The 25,644-nt window shown below is 33.9% G+C and overlaps 1 protein-coding gene across 1 annotated transcript in view; it reads right to left on the reverse strand.

Annotated features, from left to right (window-relative positions):
- ANKRD13C (ankyrin repeat domain 13C) overlaps window positions 1-25,644 on the reverse strand; it is an 80,608-nt gene that overhangs the window by 20,976 nt on the left and 33,988 nt on the right. The window contains exons 4-9 of the mRNA XM_032648343.1: window positions 20,346-20,431; window positions 19,118-19,163; window positions 14,654-14,720; window positions 10,348-10,492; window positions 4,418-4,549; window positions 1,094-1,255 (exon numbers count right to left, since the gene is read on the reverse strand). Of these exons, the coding sequence (XP_032504234.1) occupies window positions 1,094-1,255; window positions 4,418-4,549; window positions 10,348-10,492; window positions 14,654-14,720; window positions 19,118-19,163; window positions 20,346-20,431 (638 nt within the window). The remainder of the gene's footprint in view (window positions 1-1,093; window positions 1,256-4,417; window positions 4,550-10,347; window positions 10,493-14,653; window positions 14,721-19,117; window positions 19,164-20,345; window positions 20,432-25,644) is intronic.

Genomic DNA, 25,644 nt, shown 5'->3' on the forward strand with positions numbered 1-25,644 from the left:
TCTTAAGCACTTTACATCCTATACTCACTTAACTAAACTATGGTTGATTCACTCAACACATAAACTTTCTAAACATTAAGATAATTTTGCTGGCACACACGGTATCACCATGAATTAGTTGAGACCTGGCATACTATTCTGAAAAGTTTGTCTATCCTGAAAATGCAATCTGGCACAATACCATAGGGGAGAGGCTAAACATTCAAGGAATTCAAGTCTCCTCATAGTAGCCTTTCATCTTTTTCTGACTGTGACTCACATTTTACACTATAACCCAGCAGTCACACATATGCAAGTAGACACAACATACACCCCTGACACTATTGTTTCATAAAGTAATAAGGACCCATACTATGTGCTCTAGTTTTTCCTTATTATCTGAATTTAGATTCTACTTCAAAAAAAAAAAAAAAAAGTGGGGGTCACAGCCCACAAATTGAATTCATAATCCACTAAAGGGTCCCAATCCTAAAAAACACTGCTATAAAAAATGTTAACATTTGGGAATCATTGTTTTTCTGGTTTTAAAGTCTAAAATTGTTAAAATAAAAAAAAATTTAAGAAACCCTCCAATTCGTCTTACTAGGGAAATAAGATTATAGAGCCAAGTTACCTTGTCTCATATAGCTATGTAGTTCCATGATTTCTCTCCCCTTTTCCTACTGTCACACAATTCTTTGCATGTACCATGTTTTCAATAAATACATACTGAATAAAAAAATTATGGGAAGGTATAGGCTAGAAATGACTTCATAAAGTAGGTAGATTTTTAGCCAGGTCTTCACAGCAGCAGAAGATTTCAGTTGGTGAAGTAGGAAAAAAATAATAATAATATATGCAAAGGGACATGGATTAAAAATTAACACCAGGTTTCATGCTTACAAAACGATTTTAATCTACTTATTAGTGAAGACTCAAAGATCAAGAACAGGTTCACAAAAAATCACCAAAGACTGTATCACAGAAAAATAGAAGGTGATACATGGTAAACAAAACCTATGAGCATACTTATATAAACTCACTGAATGCCAGGAATGAAGTCTACCCCCTCTCTCTTTAGAACATTATAAATTAAGAAAAGTAAAAGTTATACCTCAAAATTCTGCTCCATTATGTTTCCACCTTTACTCAAACTCTCCATAATGGCTTTATTTCGAAGAATATCTTCTTCACTGAGATGTTCTCTTCTTTTTCTTGATTCTAAAACAAGTCCATTCACCAGATAAAAGTCGGCCAAAAAGTTTCCTACCCTTTCCTAAAGCAAAATCAAATATTTCAAAATAATAAAGTTTATCTTAGATTTTTTTAAAGTTTCGAAGTAATACACAGTTTCTTCATAAACATATAACATTTAGATGTAAATAAAATATTCCTCTGGTACTTGAAATTATCAAATTATCTTATACATTCTATTAAGCTAAAAAATACATAAAATTACACATTTCAAATTTGTAAAGGAAAATTTAAAACACACAAGATGTATGGTAGTTAATCTGCAAATGAATTAAGTGTAAGTAAAAACAACACATAGTATTCCTTTAGAATCTACTCCCAAGTAGCACAAAACTATCTGACAACTTAATTTAGCTAATAGTCAAATATCATGAGTTACAAGGAGGGGTCAGGGATAATTAATGTTCCCATTTTATAGATAGAAAAAAATGGAATAAAAAGAAATAAAAATTTCTAGTACAACTAAAATTAATTACCTGTTCCAATATTCTCTAACAGGCCCAAACTTCAAGTTACAGTTGCTTGCTTCTTTCAACAAAGGGAGAACAACCAAGTAGTTTTGCTCATCAATATAATTATGTATTTATATTATGGATTGGGGATAGGGAAACTCAAATGGATTAAAAGGACATCAAGAAAAGAGGGCTCCTTCAACATTAACCTTCACCTTTTTCCAGACCCACAGGTGGTCAGAGTTTGAAATACCTTACCTCAAAAAACATGATCAGTAACTACTGAAAATAAGCTTCCCATTTCTACCTGCATGCAGATCACTTGCTCTCCTCTTGCTGCTGTTTTCTGGCATTCCAAAACTAAGTGTTTATTGTTGCTTCCATTTCCACCTTGCTTTTGGTGGCTTCCTTACCAGTCATTAGAAAGCAAGGCATTCTGTACCTGTTTCTACCTACAAAATGGGAACCATAAGCATTACTGACTCCCTCCTTACCTGTCAAAGATTTAAGAAGATCACCTAGACACTCTTCAAGAGCTTTGAGCTGCTTAGCAGTAGCACTAGATGAACAGCAGCTTCAATTTTTATCTTCTCTTGAAGTGATCCTTCTAATGCTGTCCAGAAGAACAGAGTACAAACAAATAAGACTTCAAGCCAACAAATGGATTGCAATGTAGGATCTCACAACTGGGAATCCTATAATGGTACTTGTTGCCAAATAGGTTTAGAGAGGAAAATTGATGAACCTAGATCTCACAGTGAGAATTTTTCTGTGGTTGGGAAACACTCAAGTGATAATGATCAATTTTTAAAATCTTGTAATGAAAAAGCATTTATTAAAAATAAATCATATCAATAAAAAAATTTAAATGTATATTCCCCATAATCCAGCCATTCCATTTCTTGCTATCTATAAAAGACAATGAAAAGGCATGTAAAAGGATAGTAAACATAACATCATTTATAGTGGGAGAAAACTGGACACAAATGTGTGTCCATCTAAATGTCCAAAAATAAGAGACTGGATAAATAAATTACAACATATCCATACTATGGAATACTATGCAGTTGCTAAAAAGAATGAAGTAATACTACTGAAAAGAAAACACTTCTAAGACATTGGGGGAAAAAAAGTTGCAAAACAATAGATAAAATGACACTTTATGAAAAATAAACCTATCAATCATAAATAGATAGATATTTATGTACATAAAGCATAAAGAAAGGTCTGGGGGATATACAGCTGGATAACCTTCTGCAAAGGACTCTGGGATTGTGAGTAGTGGTCAAGGGAGATTTTTCAGCTTTATGTGTAAGACTGTGTGGTGGTTAATTTTATGTCAGTTTGCCTAGACTATGATGTCCAACTGTTCAATCAAACACCAGTCTAGATGTTGCTACAAAGGCTTTTTGTTTGTTTTGGCTGTGCTGTACAGCTTGCATGATCTTAGTTCCCCAATGAGGGATTGAACCCAGGCCACAGTGGTGAAAGCACTGAGTCCTAACCACTGGACCACCAGGGAATTCCATGAAGGCATTTTTTAGATTAATTAAAATTTACATCAGCAGACTTGAAGTAAAGCAGATTACCCTCCATAATATGGAAAGGCCATATCCAATCAAATGTAGGCCTTAAGAGCAAAGACTAAGGTTTCCCAAAGGAAAAGCAATTCTGCCTCAAGACTGCAACACAGAAACCCTGCCTGAGATTCTAGCCTGCAGATTTCAAACTCAAGACCATATCAACTCTCCCCTGAATTTCCAGCCTGCTAGACTGCTCTAAAAATTTCAGACTTACCAGCCTCTACATTCACACAAGCTAATTCCTTAAAATAAATCAATCTCTCCCTCACCCTTCTCTCCTTCTGTCTATAGGTATATATACATCTATATGCAGATATATACACATACACAGAGAGATACAGAACTCCTACTGATTTTGTTTCTCAAAGAACCCTGACTATTACAGGCTATTTTTGTCTTTCTAATGAGGATATATTCATTTCTACTGTGTGTAATAAAAGATAAATAGAATTCTTAAAATCTTGGCCCTTACCTAATGTGTTACTTATCCTTGACTTTAAAATTTTATAAGATGCTTCTTCATACATGCAACTAAAAAATGTTTGAATATATTTTGAACATATTGTATTTGAAATATTATATATTATATAACCTCTTGCTGACAGATGAAATGGGAATTATGGAAAGAATTTACAATTCACTAATGGGGAAACCGCCACTGAGATTTAATTTAATTACAGTGTTGTAGAAATGTAAGCTTATTTAATTTTAGTCAAATATATGGAATACTGAGGGACAGATACTGGGTAAGTAAATAGTATAAAATTCTAAAAGAAGAAAGAAAAAAGGTCCAGAGAAATGAATTTAAAAGTATATGCTTCTTTGTGGTCTTCCTAAGAAATAAAGCATTAGAAATATAATGGAACCATGTGAAGACATTGTTCCCTGTATAATAACAAGGCAACAAACAACAAGAATATTTTTCAACATAAAATTCAAATGAACTAAACTTTCTCTCCTGGCTTCTCCTATCTTCCAACTCTGTAACCAACCAATATAATTCCCTATTTGGGTTCAAAGAGAAGAGAATAAACTACTTGAAAACAAGTAAGTAAGATACTTCTTTCTACCTGTATTTCCATCACATTATTTTGGCAACATTAAATACTAAACAATTTTTAAAGTGTAAAAATCTCGATTTGCACATACTGTTTTATCTTCCCGAAAAAGCCATCCTGTTTGGGCACGCGTGAAAGAAATTGATTTGGTTGATAAAGTTGCAGAGTAAATATCGCTACTCATTAAAATGTCAACCTCTTCTTCTGTTTCCATCTCTGATTCCTGGGGTGGGGGCAAAAGGTAAATATAAGAATCTAGGTTTTCAGAGGTTTTTAGCGCCACACATGAAAATGTCAACAATTAAAACGTTACAGATTTCAAAAAACAAAAAGGACCAATTCTAAAAAAATGTGAAGTGCTAGTTACTCTAAAAACAATTACAGAAGTGTAAACTTCATATAACTAAATAAGTTAGAATTATAACTAATTATGAATCTAAAAATACAGGACACATAAAAAGGGTACTCACACTCTTCCAGATATGTAATGGAAACAATACTAGATTACCCATTACAGAAGTATAAAGTATGCAGAGTAATTGTAAAAGATTACTTTAAGAATTAAGTAGACACGTCTGAGACAAAATGCCTGTAAGAAGGTTTTGTTTTCTTTAAGTATAGATGAATCTTACTTTAGTTCTTTTTAATCTAAAGACCCACCACTATGAGCCTTTCTTTCCCAATAGTTTTAAGTAGAAGGAAGGAAGGGAAGGAGGAAAGGAGAGAGGTGATAAGGAAGGAAAAAAGGAAAGGAGGCCACATGGGATCTTCTCTATACACCTTATAGAAAGAAAAGAAATCCATAAATATCAACTCATAATTTCCAAACTCAATTAGCAGCCTTGCTTCAACATATTCCCCAGTGCTGGCATAAAATAATTGATCGATAATTATTTTTTAAAAGAGAAAGCTTTGTGCTTGTTTCAGGGACAGAAAACTAAGAGACCAGGTACAGAAGAGTAAATGAGTAGGTATTAGATGAGGCTCTATTCTAAATATAATAGGCCAAGAGAGATTCTCTGATATTTAGGACCCCAGAATCCGAAGAAAAGAGGGAGAAAAAAGGTAGAACCTAGAGAGTTGACTGGAGAATGAGAACCATCCATAAGGTTTCCAATAAGTAGTCTCTATTTTCCCTACCTCCTGATTTCTAGATTCCCAGGAGGCCCATTTTCTATTCGTCACCACAAACTTTCACCCAGATATAGCCCATTTCCTTCACCCTTACAAGTGAGGGATAGAAAATCTTGACATTAATGCTAAGGCTGTAACAGGTGAAAATGTATTCCTGGTAACCCAAACTAATTCTGAACACAATTTCCTAAAGAGAAATTTTGACTGGCATAGATTGTACAGAACTGTTAACCATCATGATGTAAATATATTACAAATCAATTAGGATTTTATGTACTAGCTTGGGAACAACACTATATGCAACACTACCTATGAAGAAATTTGCCTTAAGTTTCAAACATCCCAATTTCAAATAAACTTTTGAAACATAACTCTTCTGTAAATCATAGACTATCTCCTAACCACATCATTGAAAAAGACCTGTTGTTAATTACATTCATTCAACAAACATTTAATGAACAATTATTACTTATGTATACATATTAGGATAAAAAACAAGTATTCTCTGCCCTGAGGATTATTGCTCAAAATCTAGCATTTCTGTATTCTTTTAGACATAAAATACACACACATATACCCTAAATACCAGACCACTGGTGATCTCATTGATACTATAACATCAGCTAATATTTACACTACTAGCCTTAATCTCTGGCTTCTCTTTTAGTACTATCTTTCCAACTCATCTATTGCCCAGTTAGCTATCCTGTTGTTATTTAAAACATAAGAATTCGAATTATTTAGTACATATATGAGAGTCTAGAATAAGGGTCAGCAGACTATGGCCAGCAGTCAAATCCAGTCCACCATCTGTTTTTCAAGTAAAATTTTATTAGAATACAGCCATACTCATTCATTTATATATTGTCTATGGTGGCTTTTATGTTAATAACAGCAGAAGTGAGCAGTTGTGACAGAGACCATATGACCTGCAAATATATTTAAATATCTAAAATACTGACTCTCCCCCTTTACAGAAAGATTCTGCCAAACCCTAACTAGAATGTACTGATGCTGTATTAGGTACCAGAGACCACAACTAAAAGAACCCCAAACCTCTGAGAAGCTTAGCCCCAAAAAAGAAGAAAGCCATATAGACAAAAACAGCATTAGAGCTCTATGGTACCACATTAGTGAGAACATCAAGAAAACAATGGTCATTTGGCAGATGAGGAAGTAACACTAAGTAGGTGCCCCGCCAGGGTGAGGGTACAAGAAGAAGGGTATCCCCAGAATTGGAAACAATATGAACAAAGGAATGAAACACTAAATAGCCTGGAAAAAATTGCAAAGAGTTCAGCATGAAGGTATCTATGATAACAGGGTAAGAAAAAGGCTGGAAAAATGAACAAAAGCCAGGTCACAGAAGGAACCATGGCATGCTAAGGAACTTGGATTTCATTCTTCAGGCAATAGGGAACTTTTAAAGTGTCTTTAAGGAAGACAAGTGTCATGAATTTGTTTTCAATGTTCAACCTATCTCCAATATGTGAAATAATTTAAAAGCAGACAAGAAGGGGGCCAGAAAGATCATTTATGAGATTTTTGTGACAGTCCAGTTGACATAATGAATATCTAAATTATGGCAATAACAGCATGAATAAAAAAGGGATAATTATAAGACATGAGGGAGACAAGAATAACCACACATGTTCTCTAATTAGGAAATGTGAGAATACAAGAAAAGATGTCAAAAAAAACCTCCAATTTTTCTCGCTGAACAGAGAATGATATCAATCACCAAAGGAAAGAAAATGGGAGAACGGGCACCTTAAAGGGAAAATAATGAGTTAAGTCTTAAATAAGCTAAGTTTTGAAGTACCTAAGAGACACACAGGATATCCATTAGGCATATAAACAGCTAGGTCCCCACTCAGAAGATCTGAGTTACAAATATATACTTGTGAACTATCAACTGATAAGAGGTAGTGAGAGCTGTGGGAATGGAAGAGATTATTCTGGCAATTTGTAAAAATGAGAACATCAAGCGCATATCAATATTCAAGAAGTGAGCAGAGAAAAGGAAACAGGCAAAAGAGAGTAAGAAGGAGATATGGGAAAAGAACATCTAATGATCAAGGTCAAGTCACAAGGAAATGCAAATTTTAAGAACTGAGTTACCGATAATAGCAAATACTTCAGAGAAGTCTATATAAAGAGAAGGTTGAAACTAATACACTGATTTTAGCAACAGATCCAATATGAAGGTCATCTAAAACCCCAAACCTGTTTCCTTTTCCAAATGCCCCAATTCTATCTGTGGCACCACCATCATTTACTCTGTATTGTAGTCTGTTCAGTGTGTAATAGCATCATGCTTAAAAAAACAAGGTACATACCTTAATTTAAAAATACTTTATTGCTGGGACTTCCCTGGTGGCACAGTGGTTAAGATCTGCCTGCCAATGCAGGGGACACAGGTTTGATCCCTGGCCCAGGAAGATGCCACATACTGCAGAGCAACCAAGCCCGTGCACCACAACTACTGAGCCTGTGCTCTAGAGCCATTCAGCCACAACTCCTGAGCCCATGTGCCACAACTACTGAAGCTTGTGTGCCTAGAGGCCGCACTCCACAACAAGAGAAGTCACTGCAATGAGAAGCCCACGCACTGGCAACAAAGAGTAGCCCTGGCTTGCCGCAACTAGAGAAAGCCCACACACAGCAACGAAGACCCAAAGCAGCCAAAACATAAATTTAAAAAAAAACACAAAACTTTATTGCTAAAAAATGCTAACCATCATCTGAACCTTCAGCAAGTCATAATCTGTTTGCTGGTAGAGGAGTCAAAATATTTCAAGAATTACCAAAATGTGACACAGAGACACAAAGTAAGCAAATGCTGTTGGAAAAATGGCACCAATAGACTTGCTCAACACAGGGTTGCCACAGACCTTCAATTTGTAAAAAACGCAATATCTGTGACGTGCAATGAAGCGAAGTATGCCTATAACCATAAAAACACATATTTTCCCCCCTTCCATTCTCTCCCTTTTCCAATCCATCTTGCATACTAGCTGTGTGATCTTAGCGATATCTTTTAACATTTATAAGCCTCAATATTTTCATCTATAAAATAGAGATGGTACTATTTAGACAGGTTATTTTAAGGATTTAATAAAAGAGCTTTAAAGTATTTATAGTTCCAGTATGCTGGCATTTAATGCTTAATATATGATAGTAATTGATATACAGTTTGCCCTCCATAACTGCAGGTTCCGCATCTGCAGATTCAACCAACCAGGGATCAAAAATATTTGGAGAAAAAAAATTCCAGAAAGTTCCAGAAAGCAAAACTTAAAATTTGCCACACAGGCAACTAATTACAAGGTATTTACACTGTATTTACAACTATTTACCTAGGCTTTACATTGTATTAAGTATTATAAGTAATCTAGAGATGAATTATAGGATATGGGAGGATGTGTGTAGCTTATATGCAAATATTACACCATTTTATATAAGGGACTTGAGCATCTGTGGATTTTGGTATCCTTGGGGATTCCTAGAATCAATCCCCCGCAGATACCAAGAGACAAACTGTATACTATTAATACAATGCCACTATCCATAGCACCTAGCAGTGTCTAGCATTTATTAGGTCCTTGATAAAATGTTTGAGGAAGAGAGGGAAGGAGGAAAAGTCAAAAAACTATTATATATAAGATTAATTCATTTAAATTACTTTTTGATCAAATCAATCCCTTGTTTAAGAATCTATGACTCTCTATTGCCAACTATAACAAACCCTAAATTATTTTCTCTGGCTGTTAAGGCCTTCCATAAACCATGTTCCTATGCTCAGTAAGAGAAACCTTCACTACAGTCAGATAGATTGCTTTTCTGTTTCCCAAATAAACCATTCTTAGTCCTACTTTCCTGACTTTACTCATCCTGTTTCCCCCACAAGGAATGTCTTTTTTTCTTCTCTTCGAATCCAAATCTTCCTTGCTCAGTGCCAGTTAGGAAACTATTTATTTCAATAGTACACATACAAGGTAACTAAGGTCTTGTCAACAGATATGACAGTAGGAGGGTCTAATCTAAGAGATGTTGAGGAAGGGGTCACAAGATGTGGTAAACGTAAGGAAAGGAAATGGTGAAAAATAAAAGCCACAGTGACAAAACAAAATATTGACCCAGAAACATTTGTAAGGCTATCAGTGATATATATAGATACTAGAAAAGCTTTTTCTTTGGGTTATAAGCATTCAGGGAACAACAGATATAAGATGATGGTGAATATGGTCTCTCAAAGGTCGTTGTGAAGGCAATTCCAACATGGAGATATGGTGTTTAGAAGGGGTATAATTCTGTACTTTAAGAGTGAAAAGACGGAAAAAAGAAAGGTGGCCAAAGAGTTGGGAAAAGTAAAACGGTACAGACAGAGAGCCAAGAGAGGTGTTCATATTAAAGAGATAGAGATGGTTCACAACAATAAAAGAAACTAAGATAGGAAGATAAATGGGGACAGGGCCAGAACAGGTTCAACAAATGAGAACTATGAGAAGTTAGGGTTTATTTAACTAGGAGATCATCAGTGAATTAAGAGCAAACAGACTCAGTGGATTAGTCCAGATAGAGAACAGATGATAAAACTTTTTTAAAAAGCAAGAGGTAAGAAATTCAAAGCTTTAGGAATGAACCATCTCAATTATGCCTTACACCTTTTAAAACAATTACACCAAGGCTTGGTTGCATACACAGACTTCTTTTATTTTTTTAGCCGCACCCCGTGGCATGTGGGATCTTACTTCCCCAACTAGGGATCGAACCCTCACCCCTTGCATTGGAAGGTGGAGTCTTAACCACTGGACCACAGGGGAAATCCCTACACAGACTTTTTTAAACCATTTACAGGAATACTGATAAAGACAACATGCTCACCTCATGGTGTATTCGCTGATAAACTTTTTGTTCATTGTCTAATACTACAAAAGATTCAGAGGGTGCCGCATCCCCATTGAAAATGAAGCTTAAATCCCCTCGTTGGCACTTCATGTCAGTAAAGTCTATGAGAGTAGTGTCAAGCCTGTGAAAGATGGATAGATGAGAAATTCTGACAAATAAAATTTCAATAAAACTTCTTATTAATTAAACAAGTTTTGCTCCCTCTAAACTCAAACCAAGACGCTAATACCTATTTCAAAATCAAATTTATAGATAAAAACTAAATTTAAAATATCTCATTAAAAATACCAAAAGAATATTTAAATATATATTCAATTTTATCTATATTTCATTTTTCTGAATATATACTTCATTAATCCAGCAAGAAAAAGGTTGTTTCCCCATTGTTGATGCATTTCTCTAACTGTACCCTTATTCTCTACCATTTCCTATACTGTAGCTACTCCATAAAAGTTACTTCAAGGGGGAAGGGCAGAAAAGGAAAGCAGACCTGTCTAACATTCTCTGATACTTTCAAGACCAAGTTGCTAGCTCGGCAGAGTACAGCTGACCCTTGAACACCAGGGTTTGGGGCGCTGACCCACATCCCCTCCACATGTAACTTTACAGTCGGCCCTCCATATGCACATTTCCACATCCTCAGATTCAACCAACCTTGGATCATGTAGTACTGTAGTACGTATTTCTTGAAAAAGATCTACGTATAAGTGGGCCCAAGTAGTTCAAAACGGTATTGTTCAAAGGTCAACTGTATATAAGAGAGGTATAGCCATGGACGGACCACATTCTTAGACTAAGGACTGTGTGTCCACAGTCTTGTCCTTATGATCTGCATCTATGCTTATGCTTGGTACCAAACCTTGCTTCATCCTTCAACTCGATAAACCATTTAACTTACTCTAAATTCTTGGCCTTTCTGCTTGACTTCCCAGATTCAGATTAGCATTCTTTTTCCCAGCATTTTCTTTTCCAACATCTCTACAGCCTGAAAACATTATGGATCGTTCCTATGGCAAATATTCATGGACTCACACACTTGTATGTTTGTTGTGCTCATTATAACCAAGACCTGGCATGGTCGACCCAGTGGGTTGGTCTCAAATAAAATCTACAAATCACTACTTGCTGAAATTTGGGAGAATAATGGAATGGAAAAGTTCACAAGTACCCTGAAGTGCTTCAATCTTGCACAAGGCTTTGTAGGAGAAGCTTAAAAATGGAGCATATTTCACATGCAAAAGAATAACTAGGGTTACATATAATTTATCACCAAAACTAGTAGTTTTTAAAGGTGAAGGTGATACTGTTAATAATTTTACCAGGACAACAGAGGTGAACAGGGAAATATGGTTATCCTATGTATAAGAGGCTCTTTTCTGAGCCATATAAAATATACACACCCCTCAGAACCGAATAAGAAGTCCTAAAAAGAAAACCAAGTCACCAACTCCTATATGAGTGAACACTACCTGCTGCTTTACAGTTGAATTCTAGCCCCTGGTCCACTTCCAGTAGCCTGCTACTGTACTACTGGTGCCTGTACTACTAAACATATCCTGTTATTGCTTGTACATGTGGCGTAAGAGAAAATAATGCCAGTAAAAGGGGCTTATCCCCTACCTCTATAAGATGCGGGCTACTGAAGTCTCAAAAAAGGAACAGATCATTTTACATGCATGGCCTATTTGGACTCCAAGCTTCAGCTACCAAGGAACTCTATACCCCACAAAAAAAGAAGAAAAGGGCCAGAACAGTCTTTTGCCTCCATTCCCTTCTTGCCCATCCTGGGTGAGAGTAGTAGTGGGTTGCAAGGGGTGGGGATAGGAAATGTGAGAGAAGAGATGTACAGAGAGACAAAGACAGACTGACACTGGCAACATTTGAGCCCTTAAATCTAATTTATCATAATGATATAATTTATAATATAATTTTTTATATAATTTATCACAATGATATTTTAATGTATTAACTAGTCCTTGGCTTTCAGCTTATAAGCCTAAATACTTTTAATTTTGCCATGTAATTCACCATGAAGAACAAAAAATTCTTTATACAAATGCAAAGATTTGAGTAGAACATGTTCTGTTTCAGATAAAAACTTGAAAAATGCCCAAGTAACAGTGAAAAGGAAATAGGGCCTACTCGAAATAGGAAGAGCCTGACTGAGAAAGTTTGCAATGATTATTTTAGTCAGTGGTTATACGTAACCTCAAAATTATTAACAGTGAAAATATTTGTTAGTATTCTCAACAATAAAGTTGCCCACACTTTCCTATTTCTACTAAAGTATTAATTTCTCTTTGACAACAAAGAAGATACTTTTTTTTTTTTTTTTGGCCACACGGCCTGCAGAATCTTAGTTTCCCGACCAGGGGTGGAACCCACGCCCTTGGCAGTGAATGCGTGGAGTCCTAACCACTGGAACACCAAGGAATTCCCAAAGAAGATACTTTAAATTATCACATACCTGTCATGAGATACAAGTAAAATTCATTTGAAGTGATGTTTAAAAGAACTAATCATCTCCTGATGTTTAAATTTGAAAGTTTTTATTTAATGTTAACAAACTTCTTTTTCTTTAAAATAATTCTTCATCTATGCAAAAACCTTTGGCATATATCCTAAAATGTAGCTTCTCCATTAATCTAGTAAACTTTGTTTGATAACTAGCACTTTGAACCTGTCACATTTCTCCCTCAAACTCGGCTGCTAGTAAGTCCCAGGTTTCAGAGTCTTGCTAAACGGCAGTAGCTTCCCTTAAACTACATTCTTTGACACAATTATTCCCTCTCAGCCTCTTATTCTCATGTCTCTATCTTAACCATTTTGTGGTTTTTTTATCATCTATATTTATTAGGTAATATGCATCATGTCATTTACTTTTAAAAGTCATATATAAATGTGAAACCATTTTTTAAAAGAAAGAAGCTCCTTTTCTCCTAAATTTAAGAATCAAACAGAACTAAAACTAAACTTTAGTTAAAGTAGCACATGGAAGGTAATACTATTCTCCCAAGTTATCTACTAACTTTGGCAAGCACCTATATTAAGCATTTTTAAACTGATAATTTTTTAATAACCATAATATATTGCTAACAATAGGCTACTGAATTAAATCTACATCATTATCAAATCCTTTCCTAGTTTTCTAACCTATACTTTTCTGTATTTTCCAAGGTTACTATAATGACCATGAATTTAATGTGCATGAACACTTTCATCATCAGAAACATCTGAGGAGGTTATTTCTAAAAACAAAATCACAGAAACTTCTACCTTAATAGAATTTTGCTGGAGAATAATGACCCTAGAACTTACTTCCACCTAAAGGTTATCTCTTCATTATAATTCAACATATTGAATAATAAATCTCATAAAGAGTTGATTTTTTATAATTTCTGCCTTGTAACATGATAAGATCTGACAGGAAGTCAGAGAGGTCCTGGCTCAGTGATTAATTTGCAATATGCTCATAAAAATCACTTCACTTGTCAGAACGTTCTAATCTATAAAATGAAGAGTTTATATGAGATAACCTTTTAAGACATCTCTAGTTCTAGACTCTTACATATTCAAATTAATATTCTGGATTTTTATAAGATACAGACATGTAAATTTTTATGTATATATAAATATACTAATAGATATGAATATACTAAAAAGTTGGCATATTCACCAGCATTATATATAGCTTAGATATATATAACTTGTAAATATACCTATATTAACAGAAAGCTAAAGAGATAATGATAAAATCCTGAAATAAATAAAATAAATAGATTCCCTGTGAGATCCAAACATCAATCTTAGTTTTAAAAGGAAACAGAAGAAAATTAAAATTAGCCTTAAAGTGTTCACTAGAATGGATAGATGACTGAACAGATGAATGGCTAGAAGCATGGATGGGTAGACAGGGGAGGGAAGGGCTGGAGAGGGATGGAGGAAAAACAGGACAATAGTTATGTCCTCCTTATGTGTCCCTTATTCCCTACAAAGCTAGGAAGAGGGAGATGACCATCTTAAATCTTCTTAGTGTTATATCATGATCTTCACTCTACTTGCCTTCCAGATAGTCTGTAGTTAAATAATAATACCTTTGTTTTAGTCAAGATTTTATGCCTTTGGTTCCTTATCTGTAGTATCTCAAAGGAGATAAAATATTGTGAATATATTACAACATGTTATAAAATACTACATCCAAGTATAAGCTATTACTACAAGAAGAAAAGCTATCTCTAAATCTCAATTATCTGTTACTCAGAAAAAAATCAAATCACCTTACCTGATATTGATACCTTGTTTGTATATTTTACATGCATCAGAAGGCAGAATTCGGGAAAGTAAAGGCACTGTATTTGTAAAAAGAAAAGGCAAAAAATAACCACCTAAAGTTCAGAGAGATTACAAATTTTTTTAATTAGAAGAAGAGTAATGTAAACATTTTACTATTTCACCAAAATTGTAATAATTTCCTTTAAAATAGTATTTTCCACTTAAAAATAATATACAAAACCATTTTGAGCAACTTCAAATACCTACTATTTAATTGTAATTGCTGTATAGTTCACCACCACCACCCACCAAACACATGTAAGAGTAGCAGAGTTGATATAATGCCACTTTGGGGTATATATTGTAGGATATTACTGTAAGTTAGAAAACGATGCCCTGTGGTAACTAAACCCTCCTGAATGGGTAACCAGATAAGCCTGGATTCCATCTGATCCTCTAAATATAATTGGATTAAATACCAGAAAAGTAATATGTGTAATAGAAAAAGACACTTTTAGAGCTAGATAGTTGAATTTGAGTCTGAATCCCAAATATGTTGGTTACTTAAGCTCACTGTAGCTCAGTTTCAAAATCCATAAAATGCAATCATACTACTGACTTATAGATTTCTACATTCCAGTGTTGCTTACATTCATATCACAAGCTATATTCTCATAGTTTTTTTATTATTTATTATCTGCTATATTTTGAGGAAATATGAGTTATTCTATGGATAAATAAATCTACATAACAGGCTATATAATTAAACTACCACATACCAAAAAAAGAAAAAATGTGAAACTCAAAATTCTTGAAATTAAAGATTACATCACATGTACATGTGTATGTAAGTGGGTGTGTGTAACTATGTAAGATATATTACATGTATATTTTACAAAACTCTGTGTTTTAAAAATGGGTGATAAATCAACCTGGGTTAGAAAGAAACAAAGACTTGGAGAAAATTAAGGGCTAGTTTTTTAGTTAACTTTTTCAAAAGCATCAATATTTGCTCACTAACATTAAAGGTATACCAAATATAAAAATGTCTTTTTTAAATCCTTAGAGGTCATTTAATCCAAAATGATTTCCAGCATTGAAGACAGTTTTCTAGACTTCTTATTTTATAAAAGCAAGAAAATTTTACGGCCCAGAGGGAATATCAACTAAGAGTTACCCTGGTCAAAGAACATAAGAAATCATTTTCCAATAAAATTTTTCCTTATATGAAACAACAGAAGTTAAGAAGATTAATAATGGCATAAATCTACGTAAATGATCAAAGCTCCTCTTCCATGCTTATTGAGATCCAGTTTTTCTGTCCTTAAATATTTGGTGTAGCATGAAAAAGATGATTACAAGAAGATAGCATCCTAACAATTTAAATTTAACTTATTACATCTTCTGAAGTAGTATGGTAACCTATAAAAACAAAACTTAGAATCACATACCAATACCCATTTATCAAAAATCAGAAAAGGAGGAAGAGGGGAATGTAGAAAAAAAATAAGAAGCTTAGGGTTTGAAAAGCAAAAGTTAAAAAAAAAAGATACCATTGAGAAAAAAAGATTTTAATGCATTCCAAAAATAAAGCAATTTTCATTTTCCCAATTCTGTGATGACTTTTTCTTCCCCAATGTAAACTGAACAATTAGGCTGTCTGTATCTTAAGTTACCTCAGCATAATCTGAGAGTCTAACACAGCGGCATAATCCTCTGAACTGAAAAATGGAAAGTCTCAAAATTTTAATTTTGGTTTTGCTATCACTTACTCCCTGATTTTAAGAAGAGTTTCTAGGTCGAATGTTTTCCATCTATAATATGCAAAAAACAGTCCCAAATACAGGATGGATATTCTGTAGATTATGGGATAAAGAAAAAAAAACTATTAGTTTTTCTGTTGAAACATGCTATATACACATAATGTTAAATTTGTAGTGATTATAAAATTATTTAACACTTTACAGTATCTGAAGGGCTTCCTTCAAAAACATGATTTCATTTCATCTACACCAAAACAAAGGCTTGAAACAGGTGGGGCAGTTATTATTATCCCCATTTTTAAAATGAAGAAACTGAAGCTCAGGAAAGTTATGTGATTTGCCATGTCAAACAGTTAGGAGCCAGTACTTCTGATTCCAATTTAAAGCTTTTCCATACCTAAAACCTCAAGCTGGAATAATTTAGTCACCTCCAGACTTGCTATTAACCAAGTCTGAGGCTATTTTCAGCTAAATACTGAAGGAGAAAGAGTAGAGTTTGTGGGCTCCACAACCTCTAAATTAAACTTAACGCCGGACCTCAATATTTCTTAACTTCCTCTTATTTCTGGGTTGCCTTTTTTTTTTAAATATTAGGGGCTTTAACAAGGGGTGGAACCATGCCTAAACTCTGGAAAAAAGCTTGATAATCAAATCTAATAATAGAGATTATCCAATTTTTTTTAATCCTAAGTGTCTAAGCTAAATCTAGCCTATGAGTTTAGTTTTTAAAATTATAGATGATATCTAACCATCAGGTGCTAATAATTTGACATGAAATCAGTAAAAACCTTTATCAACAATGAAGCAGATGGGTTGACTTTTTTGCATCAAAGTCAAGTTCTCAAAGAAGCAATACTTTAAACAAGTACCTCAGTGGTTGCATAATGAACTTGATTATGCAACATTTATAATGTGTTTATAACTATAGATCATATGCACAATTTCTGGAGTAATTACATCCATTTCTATTTCTTCATGTAACTGAAATGTCACTTTTAAAATATTTTAGAACATTTTGCTCAGCAACATAAAGTGACTATCTTAGAATTCAAACCACTAACAACTACTAAGACAATCAATTAAAGAGCCAGTACACTCAAGGGACAACCTCAGTTTAGGATCGCCAAGAATGACTGGGGTCTTTACAGATAGAAAAAAACCGGGTGAAAAAACAGTACTCAGGCTTTAGACCAATCTAACTTAGACCTCTTTTAAATTATACAGAGCTATTACAAACCTTTTTTTTCTCTCAGTATTCTAGAACACTGGGACTTCTGAATAATTTATAGAGCATAAAGGACTATAAGAGTTAACAAAACAAAATCATGTGTGATCTTTTTTTTTTGGCTGTGACATGAGGCTTGTAGGATCTCAGTTCCCCAGTCAGGGATTGAACCTGGGACACAGCAGTGAAAGTCCGGAGTCCTAACCACTAGGCCACCAGGGAACTCCCTCATGTGTGATTTTGATGGAGCCAAAACTAGCCTGATGAACTACAGTTGTTAACAATGTTAGAAAAAACTGATTATATTTAGGGATTAAAATTTTACATTTAGAGATTAAACACTAGAAAAACCTTAATCACCCATGCTGTACAATATTATGCAGCTGTTAAAAAAAAAAATGAAGGACTTCCTCATGAACTAAAATGAGATACCTATGATATATTAAGTAAACGTGACAAAGTGCATAACGATAATAGTATGATCCCATTAAAAAAAAAACTAATGCTAAGGATATATATATATACATATATACATTTATATTTATACATATGTACATACACACACGTTTGTAAGCATTGAAAAGAGTTTGAAATATTCATATGAAACATTAACAGTGGTTTCTAGAGTTATCAATATCTGATTTATTTTTATGATTATGATCTATTTTTATGATTATTTTGGTGATAATAAGCATTCAAATATCTTTAATATCATAAAGATTAATTCAGATGCTTTAAAAAACACACATAAGCATACTATATTCAAACCTATATATAGATTACATTAAAAAAATATTTAACCCAAAAGTTAGTGGTTTGGATAGTTGTTTACTTAGTAAAGTAAAGGTCACTAGGATCAAACTTCCTATTTGGACACCAAAGTTTTCTCCCTAAGTAGCCTCATGTTTAAAATGGGGAGGAGAGAAAACTTACCTTGCCCAGGTAAATCAATAAATGACTGTAAAATATCTAGGAATTAACGTCTTTCATAAATAAGTGCAAGAGTATGCAACCAAATAGTATGTTAAAACAGTGGCTATAAAGTATGCAATAAAAGCAGCAAATGTGATTGAAAGATGACAAAACATACAAAATCAATTAATGTTAACCAAATTCTTCACATTCAGGGATCTAAATACTATATGTCAAACTTCCCTAAATTCAGTAATCTAATAATCCCATAATTATTCTTCTCTTCCCTCTGAAAATTCCTTATATTAAATTATTATAATATTTGAACCAGCATTTTATTTAAAAAAAAGAGAATTTTTAATCTTAAAAATAATAATTATGAAAGTTACTAATCAGGTTAGGATAATTAAGTATTACTATAGGGCTTTATAACCATTACATTCAACATGATGAAAAATATTTTAATTTCCTTAGGGCAATATTTGTTATGTTAACATTTCTATATAATAGTTATTTTTGCACTTGCATTTCTGCATACGTACATATTTTATAGTAAAATATAGCACACTCTTACCCCAGCTTTGAAAATCCCAGTGAAGTTCTAGATAAAAGTCACCTAGCTGAGAAATGAAGTATGAATAATTATTGAATGCACACCTTCGTTAACAGCTCTTATACCTACTTAATATTTTGCTTAAAAAAAATCTGTTATCATTAAAGGTCTATAGACAGGAATAGGAAATAATTTCAATGTATGGAGTTGGAGAAAGAACCAAAAAATATATATGGTTATTACTTAAAATTACATTACAATAGCAGACATTACTACACATACCTACAAAGGAAAACTCACACCACTCTAGATTTTACAAGAACGTTTTAATCACATAAGAATATATCTGAAACTGACAGGCATTTAAATTTGCATCAATAAATATTCCATTTCGCATAACAATAAGTAGTATTGTAAAAATACTTAATAACTTTAGAAGTGTTATAACAAAAAACAGTAACTTCCAAAATGATTATTGTGTAGGCTCATAATGGTCTAATAAAATCACCCACTGCAATACAAACTTTTTTTCTATAAAGTGATAACATAGGTTTACTAAACCTGAAATAATATGTCATCATATGAGATCTATAGAGAACGTTTTTATTTCACAAATTAGAAGCTAAACATCAAAGACTATAACTGTTCAAGGAACTATTAATCAAATATTGTCAAAAAAATTTATCCCTTGAGATTTCAAAAACAAAGCATACCTAAAAGAAGACATAGTCATGATGATATATCTTTCTCCCACAGTTCTTTCACGCATCCAAAATACAGAGGAAAAAACAACAGAAAACAAACCTCTCTCCCTTTCTGTGCCAGCACACCCAGCTCTTACCATCATGAAGTAGGACAGACAAAAAGAGTTTTGTTACATAAAGAAAATGCAAACTGCTCCTAAGGCAGTAGCACTTCAGCTCATAGAAAATCTTTCAATCCAAAGGACAAAGGAAAACTACTGCCATTAATTACGACTTACCTCCATTTTTCTTAGAGCTCTTACCTAATTTACTAAAAGCAATAATTCTTTATCTGCCTTCTAAGATCAAAGCAAATAATGCTTCCCATAAGATTACACATCATAATCAGAGTATTTTGTAATGTCATTACTGCTTAATTGAAGCAGGATTTTTACCATTTCTTGACCCTTAATAATTAGTGAGAAATTAAACTGTATTTTTTAAATGCTTAAAAGTACACTTGCAATTACCCTTTAGGGAAAAATCAGCAAAGAAATTTAGCCTACCTCTTTCAGGGCTTTTAATAATCGAGGTCGTTTTTCTTCAACACTTTCCCTGGATTGCTGCTTAAGCTTCCTTAAAAGAGCTGTAACTAAAATTTAAATTAAAAAAATTTTTTTAATTTAAAATAAATTTCACCATGCTAGTTTGCCAATTACACCTCAATAAAAAATTTATGAAAAACAATTTCACCATGCTAGGAAACACCATTGGCTTATTACACAGAGATATAATATAGATATTGTGAATAAGTTAGAAAATATCTTTAGCAAAACTGTTAAGATCCTCAAGGAAAACTGAAAACAGATACCTCGACATCAACTTATTCATACTAATTTTGCTAGTTTTTAATCATCAGTAGGCTTTATCTGACTGAGTCAAGATTACCAGTCTCAGTCAGATGATGCAGTGTCCTGTTGTCAACACTGATCTAAAAGATGATCTCAAAGATAGATCTCAAAAATCCCACTGGACATTATTTTTCTAAAAATGTAATTATCTGCAATTGTTACCAGTTGCATCTGTTCTTCTTTCACTTGAGGCTGTACTCTCACATACCACCAACATAGCATAAAAAATACTAACATGAATCCTACTCTATCTCTGAAAAGAACTTTTGACTCTAATAAAACCTGAAACCCCCCAGAGCGTCTTCTCAACAGTTAAGAGATGGAGATTTAGACAAATTGCCTAAGCGCAAACCACAGCATTACTACTTATTAGCTGTATAAACATGGAACACTTACTTAATTTCCCTAAACTTCAGTTTCTTTTTTTCATATGTCAATTAAGAATAAAGTGAAATCTGCTACATGGAGTTACTATAGAGGCTCTATATAAATTGCTTACTACTGTGCCTGCAAGTAGGTAAGTATAAGTTTTGTTTATTTGAATAAAGGTCTAAAATTAACTAGCAAAATCAATCCCTAACATTTATTGAAATAAGGGAAAATATTAGCCTTGAATGAAATAAGATGAAAAAATGTACAGAGGGGGGTAAAATGTATACATCAATACATGCTGATTTCCTCCTGGTCCTGTTTTCATATACATATGTATACATATAAACAAATAAAAATACTATTATTTTTACTATTTTACAGTATGCACTCTTATAAACTACTTAATGTCTTATATGGAATACAGAAGTATAAGGGAAGTATAAGGTTGGGGGGAAAATAATGTGGAAAGAAGACAGTAATAAAATTAAATCAGATTTGTTTTGTCCACAAAGGCCAAATTAGGAAAAGCTCAGGGAGAATATGAGAAATAGTAGAATCTACACTTATTTTTAACCACAGGTCTAACTTTAATCCCAATGTATTTTTAAAAGCCAAAAATCAAAGAGCAATGTTTAAATTACTAAAGGTCTTTTGGGACAGAAGAGGATGAGACCTAAAAGTCAGGGAACACGGGACCTAGTTTCAGTTACACACTACCTGTGATCTCGGTCAGCAGTTCCCAAACACAAGTCTACATTTCAGTGGCCAACTGTTCAAGTTTCCAGTGACATGCAGCCAAATGAAAAAACTGGGTACCAGGGTGGATTTCTTTTTCTTTATACATTATATACTTTTTTTAAATGTAAGGACTATTCTTTCATTTTTGGTTTCAAAGTGTCTTTTTTTTTTTTTAATGAAATTGTGATCGCAGAAGAAAGTACTTTTAAAGTTCTTATATGCTAAAGTGAAAAAGTCAGCTACTCTACAACAATCCTTTAATAAAATTCTTTTCTGGTCTATAAAATCCAAATAGTGTGAGAACCAATGACCTATATAAACATTAGGGCTCTTTACAGATTCAAATTTATATGAATCTGGTTAACCTTCATGTTCATTATAATTTAACTTTAATATCAAAGCGATATTACCTAAATGTAGTAGAATTCTTTTTATAATTCTTCTCCACTATAAAGGCAAATACTTTAATAAATGTTTATTCAATCTACCTTGCCTTCAAATTCAAACAGACCCCTGTTGACATAAAGAACAAAAAGAATTAATTTCCTAAATAGAAAAGATATCAATGAAAAGCAGAAGTCATATCGTTTCCATTAACTAAATATACTGTAATTGACTGAAGACATTTAGTAAATAGAAAATTATGTTAAAATGACCAAACATTATTAAAAACGTAGTGACAACAACTGTATATAGCATAGTAATGTATGCAAAGAAATTCCTGTTCTATGAGACTTCACATTAAAAGTAACGTCACTTGTGGAAGCAGAAATGAACACTCAGAACACAATTAGACAGGGACTTCCCTGGTAGTGCAGTGGTTAAGAATCCCCCTGCCGGGCTTGCCTGGTGGCGCAGTGGTTAAGAGTCCACCTGCCGATGCAGGGGACACGGGTTCGTGCCCCGGTCCAGGAAGATCCCACATGCCGCGGAGTGGCTAGGCCCATGAGCCATGGCCGCTGAGCCTGCGCATTCAGAGCCTGTGCTCCGCAACGGGAGAGGCCACAACAGTGAGAGGCCCACGTACCGCAAAAAAAAAAAAAATCCACCTGCCAATGCAGGGGACATGGGTTCGATCCCTGGTCCGGGAAGATCCCATGTGCCACAGAGCAACTAAGCCCATGTGCCACAACTACTGAGCCTGCACTCTAGAGTCCGCGAGCCACAACTACTGAGCCTGTGTGCCACAACTACTGAACCCACGCGCCTCGAGCCTGTGCTCCGCAACAAGAGAAGCCACCGCAATAATAAGCCCGTGCACCACAACAAAGAGTCGCCCCTGGTCACCACGACTAGAAAAAGCCTGCCCGCAGCAACTAAGACCCAAAGCAGGCAAAAATAAATAAAATAAAATAAATAAATTTATATAAAAAAACACAATTAGACAAAATTACCATCATATTTGGGGGGAGGGTCAATATTTGTACTCCCATACTGTAAGGATCTTATTAACAGTGATTGATAATGAAAATAAAATCAGCTTTAGAGGATTTGGAAGATATTAGGCAGAATTCATACAAAGACTCAAATGAAGAACTCCAAAAAAACACAACTTAACTTTCTCTTTCCTTCTTCTCCCATATAGAGTACTTGTAAAGTTTTCAGTTTTTTGTGTCTAAAGTTTTTGGAGCTATGCCCTACTGCTCCAAGTATTACTTAAATGTGTATCTTCTGCCTTCCACTTCCTTCTGTGCTCCAGTCTAATTATCTCCTACTTCTTACTTGTACAGTTCCACCTGCATATACTACAGAAAACTCAAACTCAACAAACCTAACACCAAATCAATTAAAATCCATACTGTTCTTTTTCCTATTTTCTGTATATCAATTAATTAATGAGATAGCCATTAATCCATGATAAAGGCTTTGGAATTACTCTGAATCCTTCCATTACTACCAGTATCCAAGAGATAATCAACCACTGTAGATTCCTTCATTTATCCTTCTAATCTATCCCTTACTTTTCTAAACACACTGTCTCTTCTTTAAGTCAAGTTTACCATATTTGTTCTAAAGATTATTTTCCTAAAAATCTCTTGCCTCCCTACTCAATTAAACAGTTTTCAGGCTTATCTAATAATGTCAATTCCTGCTTTAAAGTCTTCTGAGGTTTTACAGTGACTGGAGGTTGAGATTAAAACCTTGAAAAGCACATCTCAGTCAGTGTGGCTCCTTTACCATCAAACTTCATCTCTCAAAACTACACTTCACCCCTTCACCCATGGTTGCCATGTAGCCTCATTTAGGGAGCCACACTGAAATATACATTGTTCCCTAAAACGTGCCTTGTTCTTTACATTTCCATGCTTTATATATATTCTGCTGTCATAGGCTAGAATGTCCTTCCCCACCTAATTATTAACTCCTAAAATCCTTTGAGACTCAGCTTAAATAAACCAAACACCTTGCCAAAACTGAAATTACTTTCTCCCTCATCTTTTTTCCTCTAGTACTTTGTGAATACTTCAGAATACTGCAGAACATTCATTGGTTTCTCTCCCCCAACTAAGATGACCTCAATGTCAAAGCTAATTGCACATTCCTACTACGTTTCCAATGCACCTGATAAGTACTTAAGAGACAAACAGACAATCCCTACTCTAAATGAAGCTTACTGCCTAATGAAAGTGACAGGTAGAATTCTGGCATAGTATACGGGCAGAGAAAGCTTCCTTGTACTTGAACTGAGATCTGAAGAATTATAAGGAGCTGGGGCAGAAGGGGAAGGATGTGTGAATATAAGAAACTGAAAAGCCAGCAGAGCTGACATACAGAAACCATGTGGAAAGAACAAGATAAGGATGGAGATTAAAAACTGACATTATCATACTAGATCTTATAAACCAAGCTAGAGATTTTTGTCTTCATCTTAAGAATAAGAATTTTTAAAGGGTTTTAAATAGGAAAGTAACATGACTAGAAAAAGAAACTAGAAGAAAATATAATAACTCTCTGGGTGAAATTATTTCCTTTTGTTCTTCAATAATTTCCTAATTTTCTACAACAAATGTTATTACTTTCTTAAAAGAAAAAATATTTTAAAGTTTTGAACATCTCAGGAGAGTTATAGTAAATAAAAATCTTAATATAATACTTTTCAGAAAAATGTTAATTCTCAATTAATCTCAAATTTTCTTTGCAGTTTTAATTTTCTTTGTTCTAGGAGCCAGAAATGAAAGGATGAATAAGAAAACATACTCATGACTTGAGTCCTCACAAAGATTATACCATCAGGATACAGTGTAGGGAAAAGACATTGAACAGTTATTTAGAAGTGTGCTGAGTGCTGCAAAGGAAAATAATGGACCACTTTGAAAACATATAAGAGAAGGTAATCTACTTAACGAGTTGGGAAAAGAAATATAAAGTTGAAACCCAAATGAAGAAGACTGCCAGTTCCTGGTAAGACTGCAAACCAACAAAGACTGCTGTCTCTTTCCCTCCAAACTAACTTTTGATGTGCTACAAAAATAAGACAGAGTCTGATAGAATTCCTAAAACTACCCTAACATAAATATACCACAATGAAAATCTGTATAAACTATGAGTAAGTCCTGGAGAGACAAAAGACAGCTAGGTCTCAGTATAGATAAGAACTGGAGCCACCAACGGTCAGGGATGGGGTGCAGGGAACAGACAGATAAAGGGAGTCAAAAGGTACCAACTTCTAGTTATGAAAGAAATAAGTCATGCGGATGCAACGTACAGCATGTTGACTATAGTTAACAACACTGTACTGCATATTTGAAAGTTGTAAAAGAGTATATCTTAAAAGTTCTCATCACAAGAAAAATAGAAGTACTGTAACTATGTATGGTGATAGATGTTTAGATTTATTGTGGTG

Source organism: Phocoena sinus, chromosome 1 (genome assembly GCF_008692025.1).
Source record: "Phocoena sinus isolate mPhoSin1 chromosome 1, mPhoSin1.pri, whole genome shotgun sequence".
Classification (NCBI taxonomy): domain Eukaryota; kingdom Metazoa; phylum Chordata; class Mammalia; order Artiodactyla; family Phocoenidae; genus Phocoena; species Phocoena sinus.